The 18,279-nt window shown below is 43.8% G+C and overlaps 1 protein-coding gene and 1 long non-coding RNA gene across 2 annotated transcripts in view; both read right to left on the bottom strand.

Moving 5' to 3' along the window:
* LOC310661121 overlaps positions 1-18,279 on the bottom strand; it is a 50,562-nt gene that overhangs the window by 10,470 nt on the left and 21,813 nt on the right. The window contains exon 4 of the long non-coding RNA XR_014503743.1: positions 159-341. This is a non-coding gene — a long non-coding RNA (uncharacterized lncRNA). The remainder of the gene's footprint in view (positions 1-158; positions 342-18,279) is intronic.
* On the bottom strand, positions 11,819-14,765 carry OTUD1 (OTU deubiquitinase 1). Its single transcript, XM_083406661.1, has one exon. The coding sequence runs from the start codon at positions 14,266-14,268 to the stop codon at positions 12,925-12,927; it is 1,344 nt and encodes a 447-aa protein (XP_083262787.1). The 5' UTR covers positions 14,269-14,765; the 3' UTR covers positions 11,819-12,924.

Here is an 18,279-nt window from a genome sequence, read left to right as displayed (position 1 = left end):
CTGAATAGGACAACTGTCCCCCACCATATTTCTTCTATAAGGGAAAAACACATGTTTTATCAATGCCATTCCTAGATGTGATGATAATGAGTTAGATAACCTTTAAGCAGATGTCTTGAAAGAAGTGCACAGAACATTATGCAAGTGGGTGAACTTACCAATACTGGATTAAAACCATGCATATAATAGTTCCTTTCTCAGCACTGCTGATGATTAGAAGACTGTTTTGTATGCAGCAACCTCTCTTGTAGTATGTAAAATGTGATTTTTAGTTCCATCTTCCATCATGAGAACAATGGTTTGAAATTGAAAGCCACATGCAGTTCAGGTCTGGGCTTTTTCTGAAAATAAAATAAAAGCTTGTTTGTTTCTCTCCTTGGAAGTCAATTATAGAGCTTTTTAAAGATCTAGGTTAGAACTAGATCACGCAAATTTATGTTACAGTAAGTAAAACATGAGGAGAAAATTCTTGATTGTAAGAGGAATTGAACGATAGAACTAACTATGTAAAGGGGTGGTGGGCTTCCCCTTGCCAGAGGTCTTCAAACAAAGGCAGGGTAGCCAACTCAAGGGCCATTAAAGAATTATTATACCACTTAAAGTAGTCATGGCTTCCCCAAAGAATTCTGGGAAGTGTAGTTAAGGGTGCTGAGATTTGATAAGAGACTCCCTATTCTCCTCACAGAGCTACAATTTTCAGAGCAGATTAACAAACAATCCCTTTTCACAAGGAACTGAGGGAAATAATGTGCTGTAAATGTGCTTTAAAGGGTGTATACACAGCTAGAGAATTCAAATTGAAAGGGGAAGAGCTCCCAAGCAGTTTTGGGTTAACTCAGGATTAAATATCAGACACTTGAAGAGCATTTATTGTAAGATGTTTAAAAGCGTCTCATAATGATAGCAATACAAGGCGAACAGAACCTTTTCTTTTCGTTTTAAGCAAAGGAGTTTGTGCCTGGGGCCTGCACAAACCTGCAGGCCCAATAAATAGGTCCGTTTCAGTTGTTTACAACAATAGTAATTACACTAAAGATGAGAGTGTCAAAACCGGTGAGCTGGCAAATAACAGCACGTCACATAGGGTCAAACTGTGTGTGGTAAGGGAAAAATGACACATACACTGTTAACAGCTAGACATATGAATTTCCCATACAGTGTTGATCTGATGTCTGTCAGCTCTGAGTGGGATAGGCCAGACATGGGGAGCGTGTCTTCAGGTGTTTCTAGACTGCAATTCCCACCATCCCTGGCTATTGGTCATGGTTGCTGAGGATGATAGGAGTTGGAGTCTAACTATATCTAGAGGACCACACATCCCCCATCCTTGAGACAGACAAATGACTACTGAGGGTTGCTACTGGATGTCCTTTATATTGGGCTGAAAATAAGAAAATGAATGAGCACTATCTGATAATAAGAGGTGAGGCTCAGGGTAAAGCTCTCAGCACTATAATGTTAATCTGCAAAGCCAGGGCATCCATCACAGTGTGGTTCAAAGCTAGCCCAAGGCATACTGAGGTAGAAAATTCAAATGACTCTTCTGCACTTTTGCACATTGTAAAAATATATTTATACTGAATAACTTACAGTCTGCCACTCTTGAATGATTCCCCCTCCGCCCCCAAAAATATAACCTAATACTGCCTGAAGCAGCCCCCTCACTTTATGTAACGGCATCAACCTCCGTTTGGGAGTCCAGCATAAAAATAAAGGGCAGCAAGTTGTCAGTTATTTATACAGAGAGAGAGATTACTGTGTGTGATCTCATAGTTGCCAATGAAATAAACAAACAGTGAGGCAGAGGCTTCAGCCTCAAGGAGAGCTTACTCTGAAAACTCCCATCGCCCTTTGAAAATTAGTCTCCTTTTGATCACCCAGACTAAGAAAAGGAAATGACAGTTATTCTTTCAAGTTAGATAAACCAGCTCTATGTGATTTTTATGAAGATGTCCCACTATTCTCCAAAGAGAAAAGCTTCTGTTAAGAAGATAAAGGAAGACACTCACTTTTGTGGAAACACAGTCATACCTGGCTTGCTAGAACGTCAACTGCTGGTTTGTTATTTCAGTTCTAATGAACGGCTTCATTACAGAACCACGTTTTAATTGGTAAATATTTTCTTGTCGAGAATAGGGCCAGCACACCTTTGTTGTGCATGGTTACTGCTATAGTTGCAAGTCCAGGCAACTATTCTGGGTTAGGACTAGGTGGATGGGGTCATAAATATTCACCAGAGATTTTAATGGGATTAATGTTTTTTGTGACGGGCAAAAAGCAGCTGGCCCAACCCTTGTGGCTCATTCCCCCTTCGAACCTCAGCTGCAAGAGAGTTAAATCATCCCAGACCTTTGTCCTCTCCTCGCCCACTCTCTGTGGGTGACTGGAGAGGTAATTCTTGCTTGCTGGTGCCTGACCTCCTGGTCAACAAGACCTGACAGGCTTGACAGGACGCCACCCACTGACGCCTCCAGGCAATGGAGGAAGTGTCCTCATCACCATGGCAAGGGAGATGCTTACCTCCCTGCCACCTTGTTCCCATCTAACCTTTTCTGTGGTTCTGTTGAGGCAACAACTAGGACACTATTGGGGCCGTTGGCCCAGCCCCTCTAGAGTGGCAGAGGACTCCATCCCAGGTAGCAGGCAGGGAGCATTGTTTAGGGGAAGAGATAATAGCTCAGTGGTAGAGCACATACCGGTACCTTGCACGCAAAATTTCCAAGAGTCAAGTCATTGGCACCTCCAGTTTAAAATATCAGGCCGCAGATGATGGGAAGACCTTTCTCTGCTGAGGCACTGGAGAGCTGCTGCCTATAAGTGGAGACCATACTGGGCTATATGGACAAAAGGTGTAAGGCTGCAATCCTATCCCCACTTTCCTAGGAGTAGGATTATAAAGCACCTCCATATGGTACTCTGGCTGAATCTTGACACAGCCAAGAAGTGGTTCAGTTAAACACGTTGTAAACTTCATACAAGGATGTTTCATTGGTGAAATATGGAACTCCACAGCGTCATCTGGTTTCATGGTGTTATAACGTATATAAAGCACTTTATCTTTACATATGTAGCTGAGTCCTCTGACAGAGGAGCCCCAGTGTCTTTCAGTTTCTATTTGTCTACATATCTACAATGGTGAGGAGAAAGGAAAGGAAGAAGGAAGTGTTATAAATACTGCAAACCACCCTGAGCCAATGTGATATATAATAAATTCAATCAAATGATTAAATTCCTTGTGTTGATGTTATTCTTGTCAATTCGCATATGGACTTGCACACCAAAAGTAAATTGAAGGCACAGATTTTTACCAGATGCATGGAAGGAGGAGAGGATCTAGAGGAATTTGTATTGAGTCATGTTTGGCGGCAGGTTATAGCAGGATTAATGGCTATTCCAGCAGCAGCAGGAAGAATGGGATTTACAGGCCTTTTCCCTGTTGGTAATTCAATGACAGCAATGGGCAGCCTAACATTAGATAAGGAGCCTCCGTTTTAACTTGGGACATTATTTGATTTTTGAACACCTGATCTTGGCATCTCTCTCTTACATGGTAGAACACTTGGTGTTTTATCATGGTTGGGTTTTTTTGGCAGTGGACCTGCTTTTTCATTCACATTTATGGTTAAAAAACATCACCTGACTCCACCTCCAAATTACGTAAGGTGATGACATAACTTTATAGGGCTTGGTTCAGCTAAACATCCTGATGACATGGCTCATCACGTTAGCTGTGATACTTTATGCAGAGCTGTAAAGAAATCAGCTCATTCTGTAATATGTCAAAATGATGTTTTTGTTATAGTTGGAAGCTTATGAAACTTGGTCCCCACCATGCTCTTTTCAAAATCCCAGTTAACTTAACTTTCCATGCTTACAAAGTCTTGCAGATTTCAGAGAGGTCTGCTTCCAAGCAAGCATGCATAAGATCACAGTCTCAAGGTGCAATTCTTTGTACACATGAGAATGAATGTTGCTGGGCTCAGTGCTCTTTGGGGCAAGGGGAGCTTTTTAAATCAGGAATGCAGCATGGGGAGAAATTATTAAATCCCCTCCCCATGGTCCCAGTCTTGATTTCCCAGACACAGCTGCAATTTAAATGTGGAAATGCTAGTAGCGATCAAATAATTAACATCCAGTTGAGCCGTAAGAGGTGGGGAAAGTGCAATACCCCATCACAGTAAGTGTGAATTCAAAGACACATAGCCAAATTCTGGATTTTGGTGTGGCAGATATGTTTTCATTTTTTTAATATCCCCTTTAGGTATAGATGCTGAAACCAAACAATGCTACTTGGTAGTCTAGTCCAATTTGAAATATTTGGCTCAAACATTTCAGTAGCTGAGAAACCTTAAAATGCTCACTCAGGAAATGTAGCTGCTCTATTTAATTAATTAGTAAATGACTAGAATATCAAGTAGATCAATAATTTTATTGCAATTTGTGCATTTATCAATAGTTCCTGATGAGAACTCCAGCAATAAAATGGTTAAACTTTCCCATCCACCTCAATTATTCAGGTCCTACAACTCTCATGGGAAAAGACAACACTGAGCAAGCAGTGTATATCCTTAAAGTTCTTGCTCATCAATTTATATCACTACAATGAGCTCAAGACATAACATTTCCCCTTCATGGAGTCAATAATTAATGATCCCTCGACTCCAGAGTGCTATGGTTTTAACCCCAGATTACTCAGTCAAGAAAGACAGAAACTGCAGCTATTTACAAAGGTGGCATACCTTCCTCTGACAGACATACCGGTACTTCCAGTGGATCACAAAACCACCTCAGAGCATGAGGTGAAACATTGCACAGAGGGGTCAAATCTATGTCATATTCATGATCAGTAGTTGTGCAAAATTACTGTACAGATGTCACAGAGGTGTAAATCTGAATTTGAAAATGTTGCCTATGCTTTGGAGGGATGCATATATTAATGTCATTTATTGGTTGTGTTGGAACATTCATTCATTTATTTAATGGATTTATGTATCACCTTTCTCCCATGGCACCCAAGGTGGTTTGCAATTTCGAAACACTAAAACAAATACATTATATAGAAGGCTGACAGTACTCTCATGCCAGCTGGGAGCGGGTGGTGATGTGGTGTAAACCACTGAGCCTCTTGGGCTTGCCGATCAGAAGGTCAGCGGTTCAAATCCGCGTGACAGATTGAGCTCCCGTTGCTCTGTCCCAGCTTCTGCCAACCTAGAAGTTTGAAAGCACGCCAGTGCAAGTAGATAAACAGGTACTGTTGCAGCGGGAAAGTAACAGCATTTCCATGTTCTCTGGCTTCCATCATGGTGTCCTGTTGCACCAGAAGCTGTTTAGTCATGCTGGCCACATGACCTGGAAAGCTGTCTGCAGACAAACGCCGGCTCCCTCAGCCTGAAAAGCAAGATGAGCACTACACCCAATAGTCACCTTTGACAGGACTTAACCATCCAAGGGTCCATTATCTATACCCTTTTTTGCTCTCATGCCAGCTGTGCGCGCTTCTGTCTTCCCTGAGGGCATGCTGGTCTTAAGGAGCCTGAAGGAAGAGTAGGGCAGGGGCTGTTCCAACTGTTCTTTCAGGCCATTGATGCTTCTGTCAAGAGCTGATGGTCTGTGTACTGACACTGGTCAACAGGAAGTCCTATGAACAGCATTTCGCAGTTCCCTATGTGCTGTCTGACAAGCAATTTCCACAGAACATGTGAGCCTTGCAAATCACAGCACAGGAAGTTATTGTGATGTAAGGTCCAGCGCCGAGGAAGTTCTCTCTCTGCGAGAAGCAAAGTTACAGGGAACCAGGCAGAGGGCCTTCTCGGTAGTGGCACCCGCCCTGTGGAACACCCTCCCACCAGATGTCAAAGGAAAAAACAACTACCAGACTTTTAGAAGACATCTGAAGGCAGCCCTGTTTAGGGAAGCTTTTAATATCTGAAGGACTATTTTATTTTAATATTTTGTTGGAAGCCGCCTAGAGTGGCTGGGTTAACCCAGCCAGATGAGTGGGGTATAAATAAATTATAATTATTGTTATTGTTATCATCATCATCATCATTTAAGATAGTCAATAGCTCTAACATTACATCATTCCTAGGAAAGTGAGCTATAAGGTTTACTCAGGCACTTCCAATAACAAAAAGCATGCAATGAGGCATTAGCCAGGTTTATGGAATGCCTTTCAGTCAGATAATTGAAACATTTAATACATTATGGCCATGGAATCAGATGGAATGTCAGACCAGCCTACTTTATAATGCTGGGCCCTTAGTCTTTCTCTTTCCAGCCAGCTTAGGAAGGGAAGCCCATCTTGTATAAGATTTGATGGAGAAGGTAAGAGTTCAATACATGTTTGCAACACACATCTCACATCTGATTGTAGCAGAATACCTTCCAACCGACATAATGAGCACCTGTTTCGACATCAGTGTTGAATATGTGCGTGGTGGGAGGAGAGTTTGTGCTCAAAAACATGCTTAGAAGTGAAATATTAGCAAGAGTTGTGGATACTCCAGAAGTAATAGTGATCAATGGTTGTGTTATATTATGGACTCTCCATTGGCCTTCAGAGGGAGCAGTTGCGGGGGAGTTCAAGTGTGTAAAAGTATAGAATATGTAATCTGCAAGCTTGTGCACAATAGTGTCTGTTTTTAACCCTTTTTAATTTTGCAACTACAACAGAAAAGTAAGCTGTAAAACCATTGCTAGCTGATTTAACAGTAAGGCTATTCTATCCATTCTATCTTAAATATATAGATTAACATAAGCAATTCATATGCCCAATTGGCATCTATACAACACTGATAATTATAAGCCATGAGTTCAAATGTGGAAAGGGCAGTGAGATATTCAGATCAGTGAGAAGTCAGTGGTGGGCATTTGTCCTTCCAGCCTTGCAATATAGATCTTTTTGCCACTGCTTTTTTTGTCCATCTGTTAGCCCCACCCACCTGCACCACAGGAATGTAATTTAAGAGTGTGATTCATATTAGGACTGCAGGTATCAAGTCTATGCCAGCGTCAATATACCTCAAACTTTCGGAACAGGTTCTATTACAATAAAAGGAGTTGTGTAAACAAATACTGAGAACAAAAAGCAAATGGTTCAGAATAATACTTTCAGAATTTGTACAGTATGTCAAGGAAAAAAAGCATTGAATATATTCTTGTGCTAACTGGAAATTCAGACTAGTCAACTCAGGTCCAATGCAGTTCTGTAGCTCAAGAGTGAGACCTTAAAACCCCACACGATGAAGCAGACATTATTACATTAGAGCAAGTGATATATGGTACTACTGCGTGTCACCACAAACATATCCGGGTGATTTCAGATGAGTGATGTTTTTATTTGCTAGTATACTACCACTGGAAGTTTAATATGTCAGGGAAAGGAACTATGGAAGTGGCAGGCAATAGGAAACAATTCTGTGACATAGGTCAAACTGCAGAAAAATTAAGGATAAGTCTGTGAGTGGTCCATGCTGTAGCTGGCTGGGGCACCGTGACACACTGTTAAAGTATCCAAAAGGAGTTATGATTCAGAATTTGAAACAAAAGTCCAGACTTCAAAGTGTGGGAATGGGTGGACTAAATTTGTAAGATGTTCTCAGTGAGGATACAACACTGACTATGAAGTGCTATGGCCACATTCATGGATGGGGAACCTTTTTTTAGCCCAAAGTCTGAATTCTCTTCTGGGCAGCCTTCCTAGAACTATATGGCAGTAGTGGGCAGTGCAAGTGGAAAAAGTGAGAGAAACAAATGCAAATTTCATTTTTGTTCAGTATTTTATCTTTGTACAACCTCCCCATGTTTCTACAAACCACCAGCTCTATGCAGTGCCCATTTTTCCTTTCTGATACCTCTTCCAGACTTTCTGTCAAATCTCTCCCACTCCTCCCATCCCCTTTCCCCTGACCACATCCTAGGTTTCTTGTGCATGCCTACGAATGCTGATCAGAATAACTCTTATAACAGTTTTAAACTTTCCTAAGTTCAGACTAGTATCAACACACTGTTTATTGAATATTTTAGTATATAAGCCAATTCCCTTTTGATATAACAACATTGACTCCTGACTTATCTCTGTGATCTGTGTTAACTGTTGGGAGTGTCAAATTCTGGTGTCCTAGTCTCAGTGCCATAAGACCCCTAGAATTAAGTGTCGGGATTACATGAGGAAATTGCAGGGTGGCACGTAGACTGCACATTTAACAATACATCCAGCTCCAAAGCAGTATTAGAACTCTTCAAGTGTTAACTGCATTCTACACAGCCTTACCAGATCAACTGGTGTAAATGTTCTACAGTTAAAACACTCTTGTACATTTCTGTGCCACGGCTAGGAAAATCATGGTTTGGATCCAAGGTAAGGATGACTTAGATTAGACCCATTTAAATTAATGGGCCTAAGTTACAGTGCAATTCTAACCATGACTACCTGAAAGCAAATAATAAACAGGAACAAAAACAGAAGCCCTATTAAATGGAGATTCAAACCCATGTCGTCCATTCATTTCAATGGGTCTGTGCAGTATATAAACTAACATTGGCTAGAACTCCATGACAGCTGCTCTAATGAGCACACACTTGCAGCAGCATACCCTTTATCTGGAGAAGAGGGTGAAGATGAAATTGCTTATCTGCACTACTTTGATATTCACAAGTTGAAATGTGAATTCCCTTTATGTCCTAGTTGTTTACTATGAATTCTAACTACTGTTGTTGACTGGTTTTTTTAATCTGAAGGATTTAAAAATAAATACCACCACTTGCATAAGCATTTTCAGCTTTGTTTACCAAAACATTGCAGCCAAATATTGCAAACTGCCGATTCTGGCACCTACATACTTATAAAACCATGCTTGGCACACCAAAATTCCAGGTTGGCCTCTTCAGCACCCAGACTAAACATGAATGGAGAGATACAGGTAAAAACAACGTGCATGTTTTGCAAGCTTTCATTTCATTATCTGGAAAGACCCTAAGGAACTTGCAGTTGATGAAGTTCCCGAGACAAGCTAGAACAGGTTACTTGGAACTTCCAAAGCTTTTCACCGATGGGGAGGGATGGGACTGGAAAGGCTGTTTGTTCAGTTCTCCAAGTGAGCCAACAGGATGGCTGTGTTTGTTGCGAAGTATGTTTCTGCCTTGACCTACTTCCGACATAATTTATACCTGGCTCTGCAGTTGGAATTTTCTCATTGGGCATGGCATCTGCCCAATGGAAAAACCTTGCAATAATGTGCAGGTAAAAAAAAAAAAAAAGATTGTAGTTCCATTGTCTCCTTCTTTCATGAGAATGACACTAAAATCCCCCTCTATAATTTCAGCATACAAAATAAAACATTCCCATGCACATGTGTCAATACCAGCTGGACTAGAAAAATGTCTGTTTGGTGATATGCATAGCATTGCATGAAAACATCAGTTACCATATTTGCTTCTCCATTCATTCAAAAGGTCTCTAGTGCCTAAGCAGATGGAAGAGACAGTGGCTACTTACTACAGCTGTGTGCTTCAAGAATACATCGTCCATACCACTGCCACAAAATATTTCAAGAGCAAGTCTCACTAAACTGGATGAGACCAGCTTGGAGTAAAGCAGACTAGGACCAGACTGCATACAATTAATTAGTGTTGCCCCAGCTGTGCTGCCTAAGGTTATCTGTCACATTCTGCTTACGGAAGAGCCAGTATGTGGGAAAACTGGAAGCTACCACTTCTGAAAAAAGCAAGTTCATCTGATGGTTAGCATTTTTACACCAGGCTTTCACACTGGTTCATGTCACTTTAAAGCAGTTAATGGTGATTCAAAGGTAAGCACACACTTGGGTTGAAAACCAAGGGTGTGTTGCTTTTCTCCTGCCACAAGCCATGGTTTGGCTTAGCATTAAATCCAGGTTTGTGGTTTGTTTAAGGAAAGCACATATTGTAACCAAGGTCTTTCATGGCAGAAATAAACCACAAACTTGAGTTCAGATGTTGCTGCTAAGCCAAACTATGGCCTGGCTCCCAACAGCATGACAGGAACAGTAGACGAGCAAAGTGGCTGCGAGTTTTGCCCTACTCACTAGCACGCTGCATGTTCACCTTTAAATCGTGGTTAAACTTTATGGCTCAAAGTGACAGGCCAATGCTTCCAGCGTATGAATATTTGATTTGAAAAAAGGACTGCCACATAGTTAAAAGAAATATTGATTTAACTGTGTATTAACCAATGAAGCCTGCATATAGTTTTGAAGGCGGGAGGGAAGCATACTTTGTTCTTAAATGATGCGTGCGTCATAGCAGTCATCCTCTTGGTAGAGGCATTCCTTCTTGCATGAGAGGAAAGGGACAAAATGAGTGATTATGTCTCACAATCAAGCCTGAGAAATCTACAGTTTTCCAGATGTTACTGAACTACAACCTTCATCATCCCTGACCACTGGCCATGTTGGCTGGGACTGATAGTCTATCAACATCTGGTGGGTCACACTTTTTTTACCTTTGCTCTAATGACCAACTAAACATGACAAATACACTTGAAATACAATCTTTTTTTTCTTTTCTTACATTTATATGCCCCTTTTGTACCTATGCAAGTGCTAAATATTGTTGTTCGAAGGTTGTATTTAATTTTCTCGAAGTAATCATTGTCTTTATTTATTAGTGATGGATGCCATTTTCAAAGAATCGGAAGCATAGGGGAAATATGATAAATACCTCAATCAAATAGCCAAAAAGATTCAGGACAACCAGAGTACTTATTCTTGCGCCACTCGTTAATTAATGGAATGGTAATGCCCTCTCTAACACTGATAATGTTGAAGAAGGGTTAAACAAATGCATGGAGGAAAGTTGTAAGTCAGCTTTCTAAGTAAGCCCACAAAAGCTACTGGCTTGCTAAAAGATTTGCAGCCTGCATTTCCATGCTGTCAACAGAGGAGGGGAAGCTTTCATTGGTATGGAAACATAGGCAGGCCTCTAAACAATGCTCTGTTCTGCCTCTACACCTAGCAGAGAACTGTAACAGACAGTCACAGGCAGGATGAAGCTTTCTGACCATTTCCTGCCACCCCTCAGAGGGCTAGTACAAAACATTTATTAACGTTTGTCAATTTACGTACAATACTAATATATGATCAAGTATTAACTTTTCAATTAATACTCTTAAAATGGGGCTCAGTTTGAGGTGGGTCCCCCCCCCATTGTTTGTATGTACCATAAATGCAAAGAAAGAAGCACAAGAACAAAGAGAAACAAAATGAAATATGGTAAGGAAAGATGGTGCAGAAAGCGGCAATGGGCAAAGGGGAAAAAAAAGGTACCAGCTCAGAGGTGCAGGGGAATAGAAGCCTGAGAAGAAAAATCTCCTGGTGACATCTCCTGACAACATTTGAGCAAATGCTCACGAAATGTCAGTTCATGAGCTTTATCAATGAAATGTTATAAATCTAAAATTTGTTAAAGGAGTTGCAGCCAGAAAATTTGTAAAGGTGGGAGTTCTTCCAAATTAAAAAACCACTGCCAGCTCTCAATGCTTAAAGTTGGACAATTAGCCTACAAATTAATTACTAATTCTAGCTTCTCCCCCTCCCTCTTCCATCTCCCATCTACCCCTTCCCATGGCACCATAATGACCGTAAGTAAAGCATGATCTTGCTTCCAAACCTTTTGGGAAGCAAGCTTAGTGGCAAGGGAGACATTCTTCACAGAGAGGAAAGGGCTTTCTTATCCTCTTGTGCAGCCCAGCCACCAATCCCAATTTTGAAATGGTACACATTTTTACTCCACCCCACCCTGATTTGCAAATGTTACTCACTGACATAAATCCAAATGTAAATCCAAGCAAAACTATACATTTATTCCAGAATAGCTAAGAATATTCCTATTATACAAATACAGTATAAATTCAAGTCACACAATAAAAAAGTACAAACTCCATTACTGAATAAATATATCTAGCTATTTCATTTTAATTGGAAATTAAAGAGGGTAGCTTTTACCTTGAAAACCTTGAATGTTTGACCCAGCAAACCATACATACAAACTTAGTATAAATACATTTTTACATAATACCAGAGTAAACCCATTATTAATGATTAGAAAACGTCTAAAGAACAGAATGTGATAAAATAACCCTGCTGGTGCACTGTCAGAAGGCAGGCAGCAAGCATGTAAATTCATTAAAAGAACAAGACCACAAATCAAGGCCATTCTTATGGAGCAATTTAGCCATGTCTTAACATTCTAAACCAGATAATACTAAAAAGAAAAAAAGATGGCACTAACCAGGCAATAAAATGAAAAGCCAGCTTACACTAGTCAACAACTGAACACAGAAGAGTCACAATTGCTCTCTGTATCATTCTTGAAAAAGCCATGTTCCAATTGTCTGAAGAAATCCTGCTCTGCAGTGTGGTCAATTCACTTTAAAACTTGTGACTTAAAAGTTAACTGCATGTTGTTGTTGTTGCTGCTGCTGTTGTTGTTTTAAGCAGCTGAATGTTCTTTGCTTTCATTTAATGAGGAAGAGTGGGAAGTCAGTGAACTAACACCCCCCCCCCTTTGTTAGAATGTGTGTTGGTTTCAAAATGCAGCATAAAACTACTGTTAAACCATAAGCCGTATTAGCACAGAAACCCTAACAAACCTCTTACTAACTTATTTTTGGCGATAAGTCAGAGGTAACAGGTTAAAAAATGTTGTGCAAAAAGGAGAAAAAAAACAACCCTTATAGAAAAGAAAGAGCGTACTGGAAATAGAACAAACATATACAAAAGAACAGAATGGTAAATAACCAGGATCTGAAGGTATATACACAAAGCACTCATTGCAAATCTCAGTCTAGGTTTGTTCCCCTTCACGTTCTTGCTCAGCTTAGGGCACTAATGCTGGATGGAAAAGGATAAGGCACCAGGACAGCAGGCAACTGATGCTGTGCCCATCTCAGGAGCAGGCATTCTGCTCAATGTACATCTTCGACAGAGATACGGCCATGGATTTGGCCAGCTCCTCGTCCCTCCTGCGCTGCACCTGAGTCTGCCGGCACCATTCCTCATACTCCGGATTGGGGCACTGGCGATCGAGCACAGCGTCGTAATGCCCGTTGCTAAGCCAGCTCAGCCAGATGCTGCGCCGGCTGGGGTCCTCAGGCCCCAGGTAGTGGGCCATGGTGGAGACGGTGGGGCTCTCGGGCCGGCCGCCAGTGGTAAGGTGGATGTTGACATTCAGCATCTGTCCCATGGCCAGCAACTCCGGGTAGCCGGCCCAGGCGCCGTCCTGGGCTGCGTTGATGAGGAACTCGCCCACATCGCCCTCGATGATGGGGCTGAAGTGGTCCAGGTGGTCGGCGATGTAGTGCACCGTCTGCTCACGGAGCTCACCGTGCAGCCGCTGGTCCCCGTTGACGGCCTTGCAGACGGCGCGGTACAAGCAGTTGCCATCGGGGATGATGTGGAAGCGGAAGCGGTCCTTGTGCCGAAGGTACTTGTCCTGCTTCTCCACCTCGGCCAGGTAAAGCGCCAGCTTCTCGCAGCGCTCCGTCGGGCGCACCTGGTAGGGGCTCTCCTCCTCGGCGGCGGCCTCCAGCTCGGCCTCCCGCCGGCAACCGCCATGCTCCAAGACCCCGGCGGCGGCGGAGGGCGCCTGGCAGGCGGGACGGTCCTCAACGGCGACGCCCGGGTAGGCGCTGGCGGCAGAAGCAGCAGCAGCCGCCGCCTGCATGGCCTGGCAATGCTCGCTGAAGCGGAGGCCGTGGTTGCTGGGCTCCTGCTGCAAGCCGGGCTGGGCGGCGGCGGCGGCAACGGCCGCGCTGCCATCGCCCCCGCCGCCGGTTTCCAGCAGCAGCCACTGGTGGGCGTGCACCGCGGCCGCCGCCGGGCCCAGCTCGGCCGCCACGACGACGGGCTCCGGGCGCGGCACCAGCCGGATAGGCACGACCCTTTCCAACGGCCTGCGGCGGATCATCTGCGCGCCAGGGCTGTAGCACTGCGGCGCCGGCTGGTGCTGCGCCGGCTTCCTCTGCCCGGGCCCCGCCGGGGGCAGCAGCTCCAGGCAGGAGAAGGCGGGCATGGCGGCGGCTGCTCCCGCTCCGACGACGGCGCTCGAAGTCACTCCTCCTCCGCCTCCTCCAACCGAGTCGCTCTCGACTCCCACCGGACCTTGTCCCGAGGGCTCCGGCGAAGGCAAGACTTTGAAGACGACGCCCGTCGGTCCGCTCGCTGCGCTGCTCGCCGCTGCTGTGGCTGCGGCCGCCGGATAGTGAGTGACGATGGTGCTGTAGAGCTGCATCCTCGGCCCTTTATAGGCGGCGGCGGCCGTAACAGCAGCCCGGGGAAGGCCGCAGGGGCCGGGCCAGGGAGCGACCACGGGGCCCGCCGCCGCCGCCCCTCCTCCTCCTCGCAGGAAGCCAGAAAGGATGAGGCGCCAGAGTAAAAATAAACACGGGCATCACCCTCCTGTCGTCACCGGCCTGCAACTGCCGCCCCTCTGCCCTTGCTCCTCACAGAGGCCGCGACGGAGCCCTAAGGCAGCCGCCCCCAGTTCCTTCCCCCTCAGGCCGCGCCGGAGCGGGAATTCCTTCTGCGCCACAGCTCCGGGCGGGTTCCCTCCTCCTCCTCTCTCTCTCCTAGGCCCAGAGCCTCCTGGAAGGTACTGGAGGCCTTGTCGCTCACTCGCGCGGGCGGGGGGGGGGAGGAGGCCGGGCCTTGTTTACTTCCCTCCCTTCAGCACGTTGGAAGACACACGTCGTCAAGGCGCGAGGGAGGGGGCGTGGCTTGGCGCTGAGCTCTATGGCTCCGCCGCTGCGTCGCCGTGGGACGCCAATTTGAAAAATGAAAATAAAGCCTTTTGCGCATGCGTGTCTGTCTTACCCTCTGCTCGGGTCAGTCCGTCTGTCAGCTACGTTACCCCGTGGACGTAGTTCGGTGCGTACCTAGCTGTACTCAAACGTTAGGAGTCTTATCGAGTAATAAAGATCTTTATTAGGAATTGGTGGTACCCGTTGGTGCAAGCGTGGCTTATATTTGAAATACATAAGCATTTCACGTTTCATATTTTTTAAATACAGTAAGTGAATTAAATAGCATTGCCGCCTATGTAAGACAGTGGCTCTTAATTAACATCAGTCAATGCATATTCAGTGCACATGGCTCATCTACACACAACTACAGTGCCCACCACCCTTAACAAAATACAACCCCCAGGATTCTTTGGTGGGAGCAATGTGCATGAAACATCCTTTAAATGAATGGTTTTGGATCGTCCCTCAGTTTTATCGTGGGGTGGGTGCTCCTTATCCATGCATTTTTTTCACAGCATCTGCATGACGTTGGCATCAAAATGCCAGCTTGTATTCCCTACCGGATTTATCATTTCTGTTAAAAATAAGTTAAGCTAAAAAAGAAAACACCTGCTCTAATTACTTGTTTGCAATATTTGAACAACCCATTAATAATATTAAGCATCTTTGGAAGCACCGTGAAATTCCTTAACAGCTCCACTGACTGAAATGTAATACAGCAGTGAGCAAGCTTTTGAGTTTGGGCATGATATCAAAGCCCCCAAGTCTTCAGATTGGTAGTAGTCATAGGTAAAATGAATCACTACACAAACTTGCTTCTAAGCCAGCAGTCACCAGTCTTTTTGGACCAGTGGGTATAACTCTAATTTTGAGAGGGTCCTTTGGGTGCCAGTCACAAAATGGCGGCCATGGGGGGGGGGCATAACATAACACATGAGACAGTACAGTCATGGTGAAACTTTCCCCATAGTTGTATTTCCATACTACAGAAGACTTTACCTGCTGAATTGCTGCCTGCTGTTAAAGGCACAGTAACCTTCTTTTCCCACAATGCCAACCCTAACCTTTAGCTCATGGATAGGCAAACTAATGCCCAGGGGCTGGATCTGGCCCAATCGCCTTCTCAATCCAGCATGCGGACGGTCCGGGAATCAGCATGTTTTTACATGAGTAGAATGTGTGCATTTATTTAAAATGCATCTCTGGGTTATTTGTGGGGCATAGGAATTCGTTCATTTTTTTCCCTTCAAAATATAGTCTGGCCCCTACAAGGTCTGAGTGACAGTGGACATGCCCCCAGCTGAATAAGTTTGCTGACCCCTGCTGTAGCTCTTACACAACAGGAAGCATGCCCAAATCTCAAGCCTCTGGCTTTTGCATGGAGGAGAGATTATGTAACAGCCAGCCATACTTACTGTGGGAGAGAGAACAGGGAAAAGAGAAAGGGGGTGCCTTTCTCCAGTTCAGGTTTTAGCTCCACCCATTGCTGCTCTGACATTTCCCACCCCTACTCTTGAGGTCCCCAGCCTCAGATCAATGTCCCTCCCAGCCCTGCCATTAAAATAAATCCATGGGGAAAAGGGCACTCACGATATCTTAATCCATATATGAATTAATAGCCAATGATTCTTAGGGTTACATGTAGCACCCAGTATTATAGTACTTATCAACACAATAAGCCTACAAAGGGTGTCTTGACAGACTGGTCACCAAGCTAGAGTGTAGCTCTGTCCTTGAAGAACCATTCCTTCAGTGACAGCAACAGTGGAATGATATTGATGTGAATATTTAAGTTTCCGTTCTAGTGATTCATAGTTAGCTTAACTGCCTCTGTGGTGTTCATGAATCAAGTTACAGCTTTTAACACACCAATATATTAATAGACATTTACCTAAATCACTTGTGATCAGAAACAGGTGCCACGCAGAGTGCAACCCGATTCTGTTCTGACATAAACTAGTTGACCAATTATTTTTTGTTCACAGAAAGAGCTGGCGCAAACATTTTAATCCTTTTAACTGCTGAATTAGAACCAGATATTGACATAAAGTCTTCTTCCTTGAAAGACAAGTCATGCATTAGTGAGGGAGAGACATAAGGATTAAATATTATATATATTTAATTATATATAATCACATTATATAATAAAATTATATATATTCAAAATTAAGGTTTTAAATTATATTCATTTTACTGTTTACAATGGTTTTCCCATGTCATCTCACAAATCTTCTGTTGTCCTAGAATGCAGCTGAATCAGAACAACACATAATAGATCAGAATTCTGAAATGCAGAATTTCTCTTCCATTTCTACAGAGCAAAACCTATGCATATTTATTCAGTATTGAGACCCACTGCATTCAATGAGACTCCCACTGCATGTAAGCATGTACAGGATTGCACCCTAAATCCCTGACTTATGCAACAAGATCCCCAGTCTTTATACACCCACCGAACAGCCAAATGTCTATTGAGTAACTGGATTTGGAATTATGGGTGTGGGAGGTAATTCTACAATTATTAAGTTGCTTTTGTTTAAAAAAGTTCAGCCTCCTATCACTAAAATGATCTTAAGACTGGATGTTCAAGTTGTTGTTGTACTGGGACAAAGGCAAAGAGAAAGGAGATCAGGCTCTAGTGGTAGATGCTTTTGTGATTTGCAGATGATCAGCAAGGTTTTCTTACTCCCAGTAATTTTCCAACAGCAAGTAAAACTGAATGAAGAAGAAAAAAATCTCTGCTGTTGCTCACGGTGTGCTAATAGCTTATCTCTTAGCAGGAGCAGCCAACACCCTTCAGATGTTTCTGGACTATAAATCCCATTATCTCCAGCCATTGGCCATGCTCCCTCTGGTTGATGGGAGTTGTAGTGCCACGTTGGTTACAGCTGTGGCCATACTTGTAAAATAAGACTATTAATTCGAACAGATCTTAGTGCAACTCTTCTGACCACATTGTGACTTTTGCTTTAGATCACGAGTAACTCAAGATTCACATTTGTATTTGTACAACTTAAGGGGCGCAGTAGGTAATTGATGCCACTCCCCTCCTTACCTACTGTTCCACATTCCTTAGATTTCTGAACCTGGTGGTCCTAATGAAAGGAAACAGCAGATTTTGCAAGTCTGGAGGCTGCCCACCTCTAACCCAGGAGAAACCAAAGATGCTAAGCATTTGTTGCCATCTTAAACCCTTCACTTTGGCAAGGAGATGTCAACTAAAAGTGCACAGCAACAGGCAGTGCTGACTATCCTGACCCTGGTTTCACTCTTCCAGGTTACCACCTTCTCAAGCACTTCAGTCTTTCAGTGCCCAGTTGCCTGAGAGAGGGGGGAGGGGGAGGTACTGGGAAATGGGGAGGGGCTGCTGCTCAATGGCAGAGCATCTGCTTTGCATGCAGGTTCAGTCTCTGGGAGAGACCCCTGTCTGAAATCTTGGAGAACTGCTGCCAGTCATTGAAGACCATGTTGAACTAGCTGTACCTATGACCTGACTCGGT

This window comes from Podarcis tiliguerta (genome assembly GCF_965153285.1).
Source record: "Podarcis tiliguerta genome assembly, chromosome: 12".
Classification (NCBI taxonomy): Eukaryota; Metazoa; Chordata; class Lepidosauria; order Squamata; family Lacertidae; genus Podarcis; species Podarcis tiliguerta.
Note: the sequence above shows the minus strand (reverse complement) of the source record. Positions and strands in the feature narration are given on the sequence as shown.

What these genes read in the sequence shown, in the direction of transcription:
- OTUD1 (XM_083406661.1), bottom strand. Translation starts at nt 14,268, where the DNA reads ATGCAGCTCTACAGCACCATCGTCACTCACTATCCGGCGGCCGCAGCC.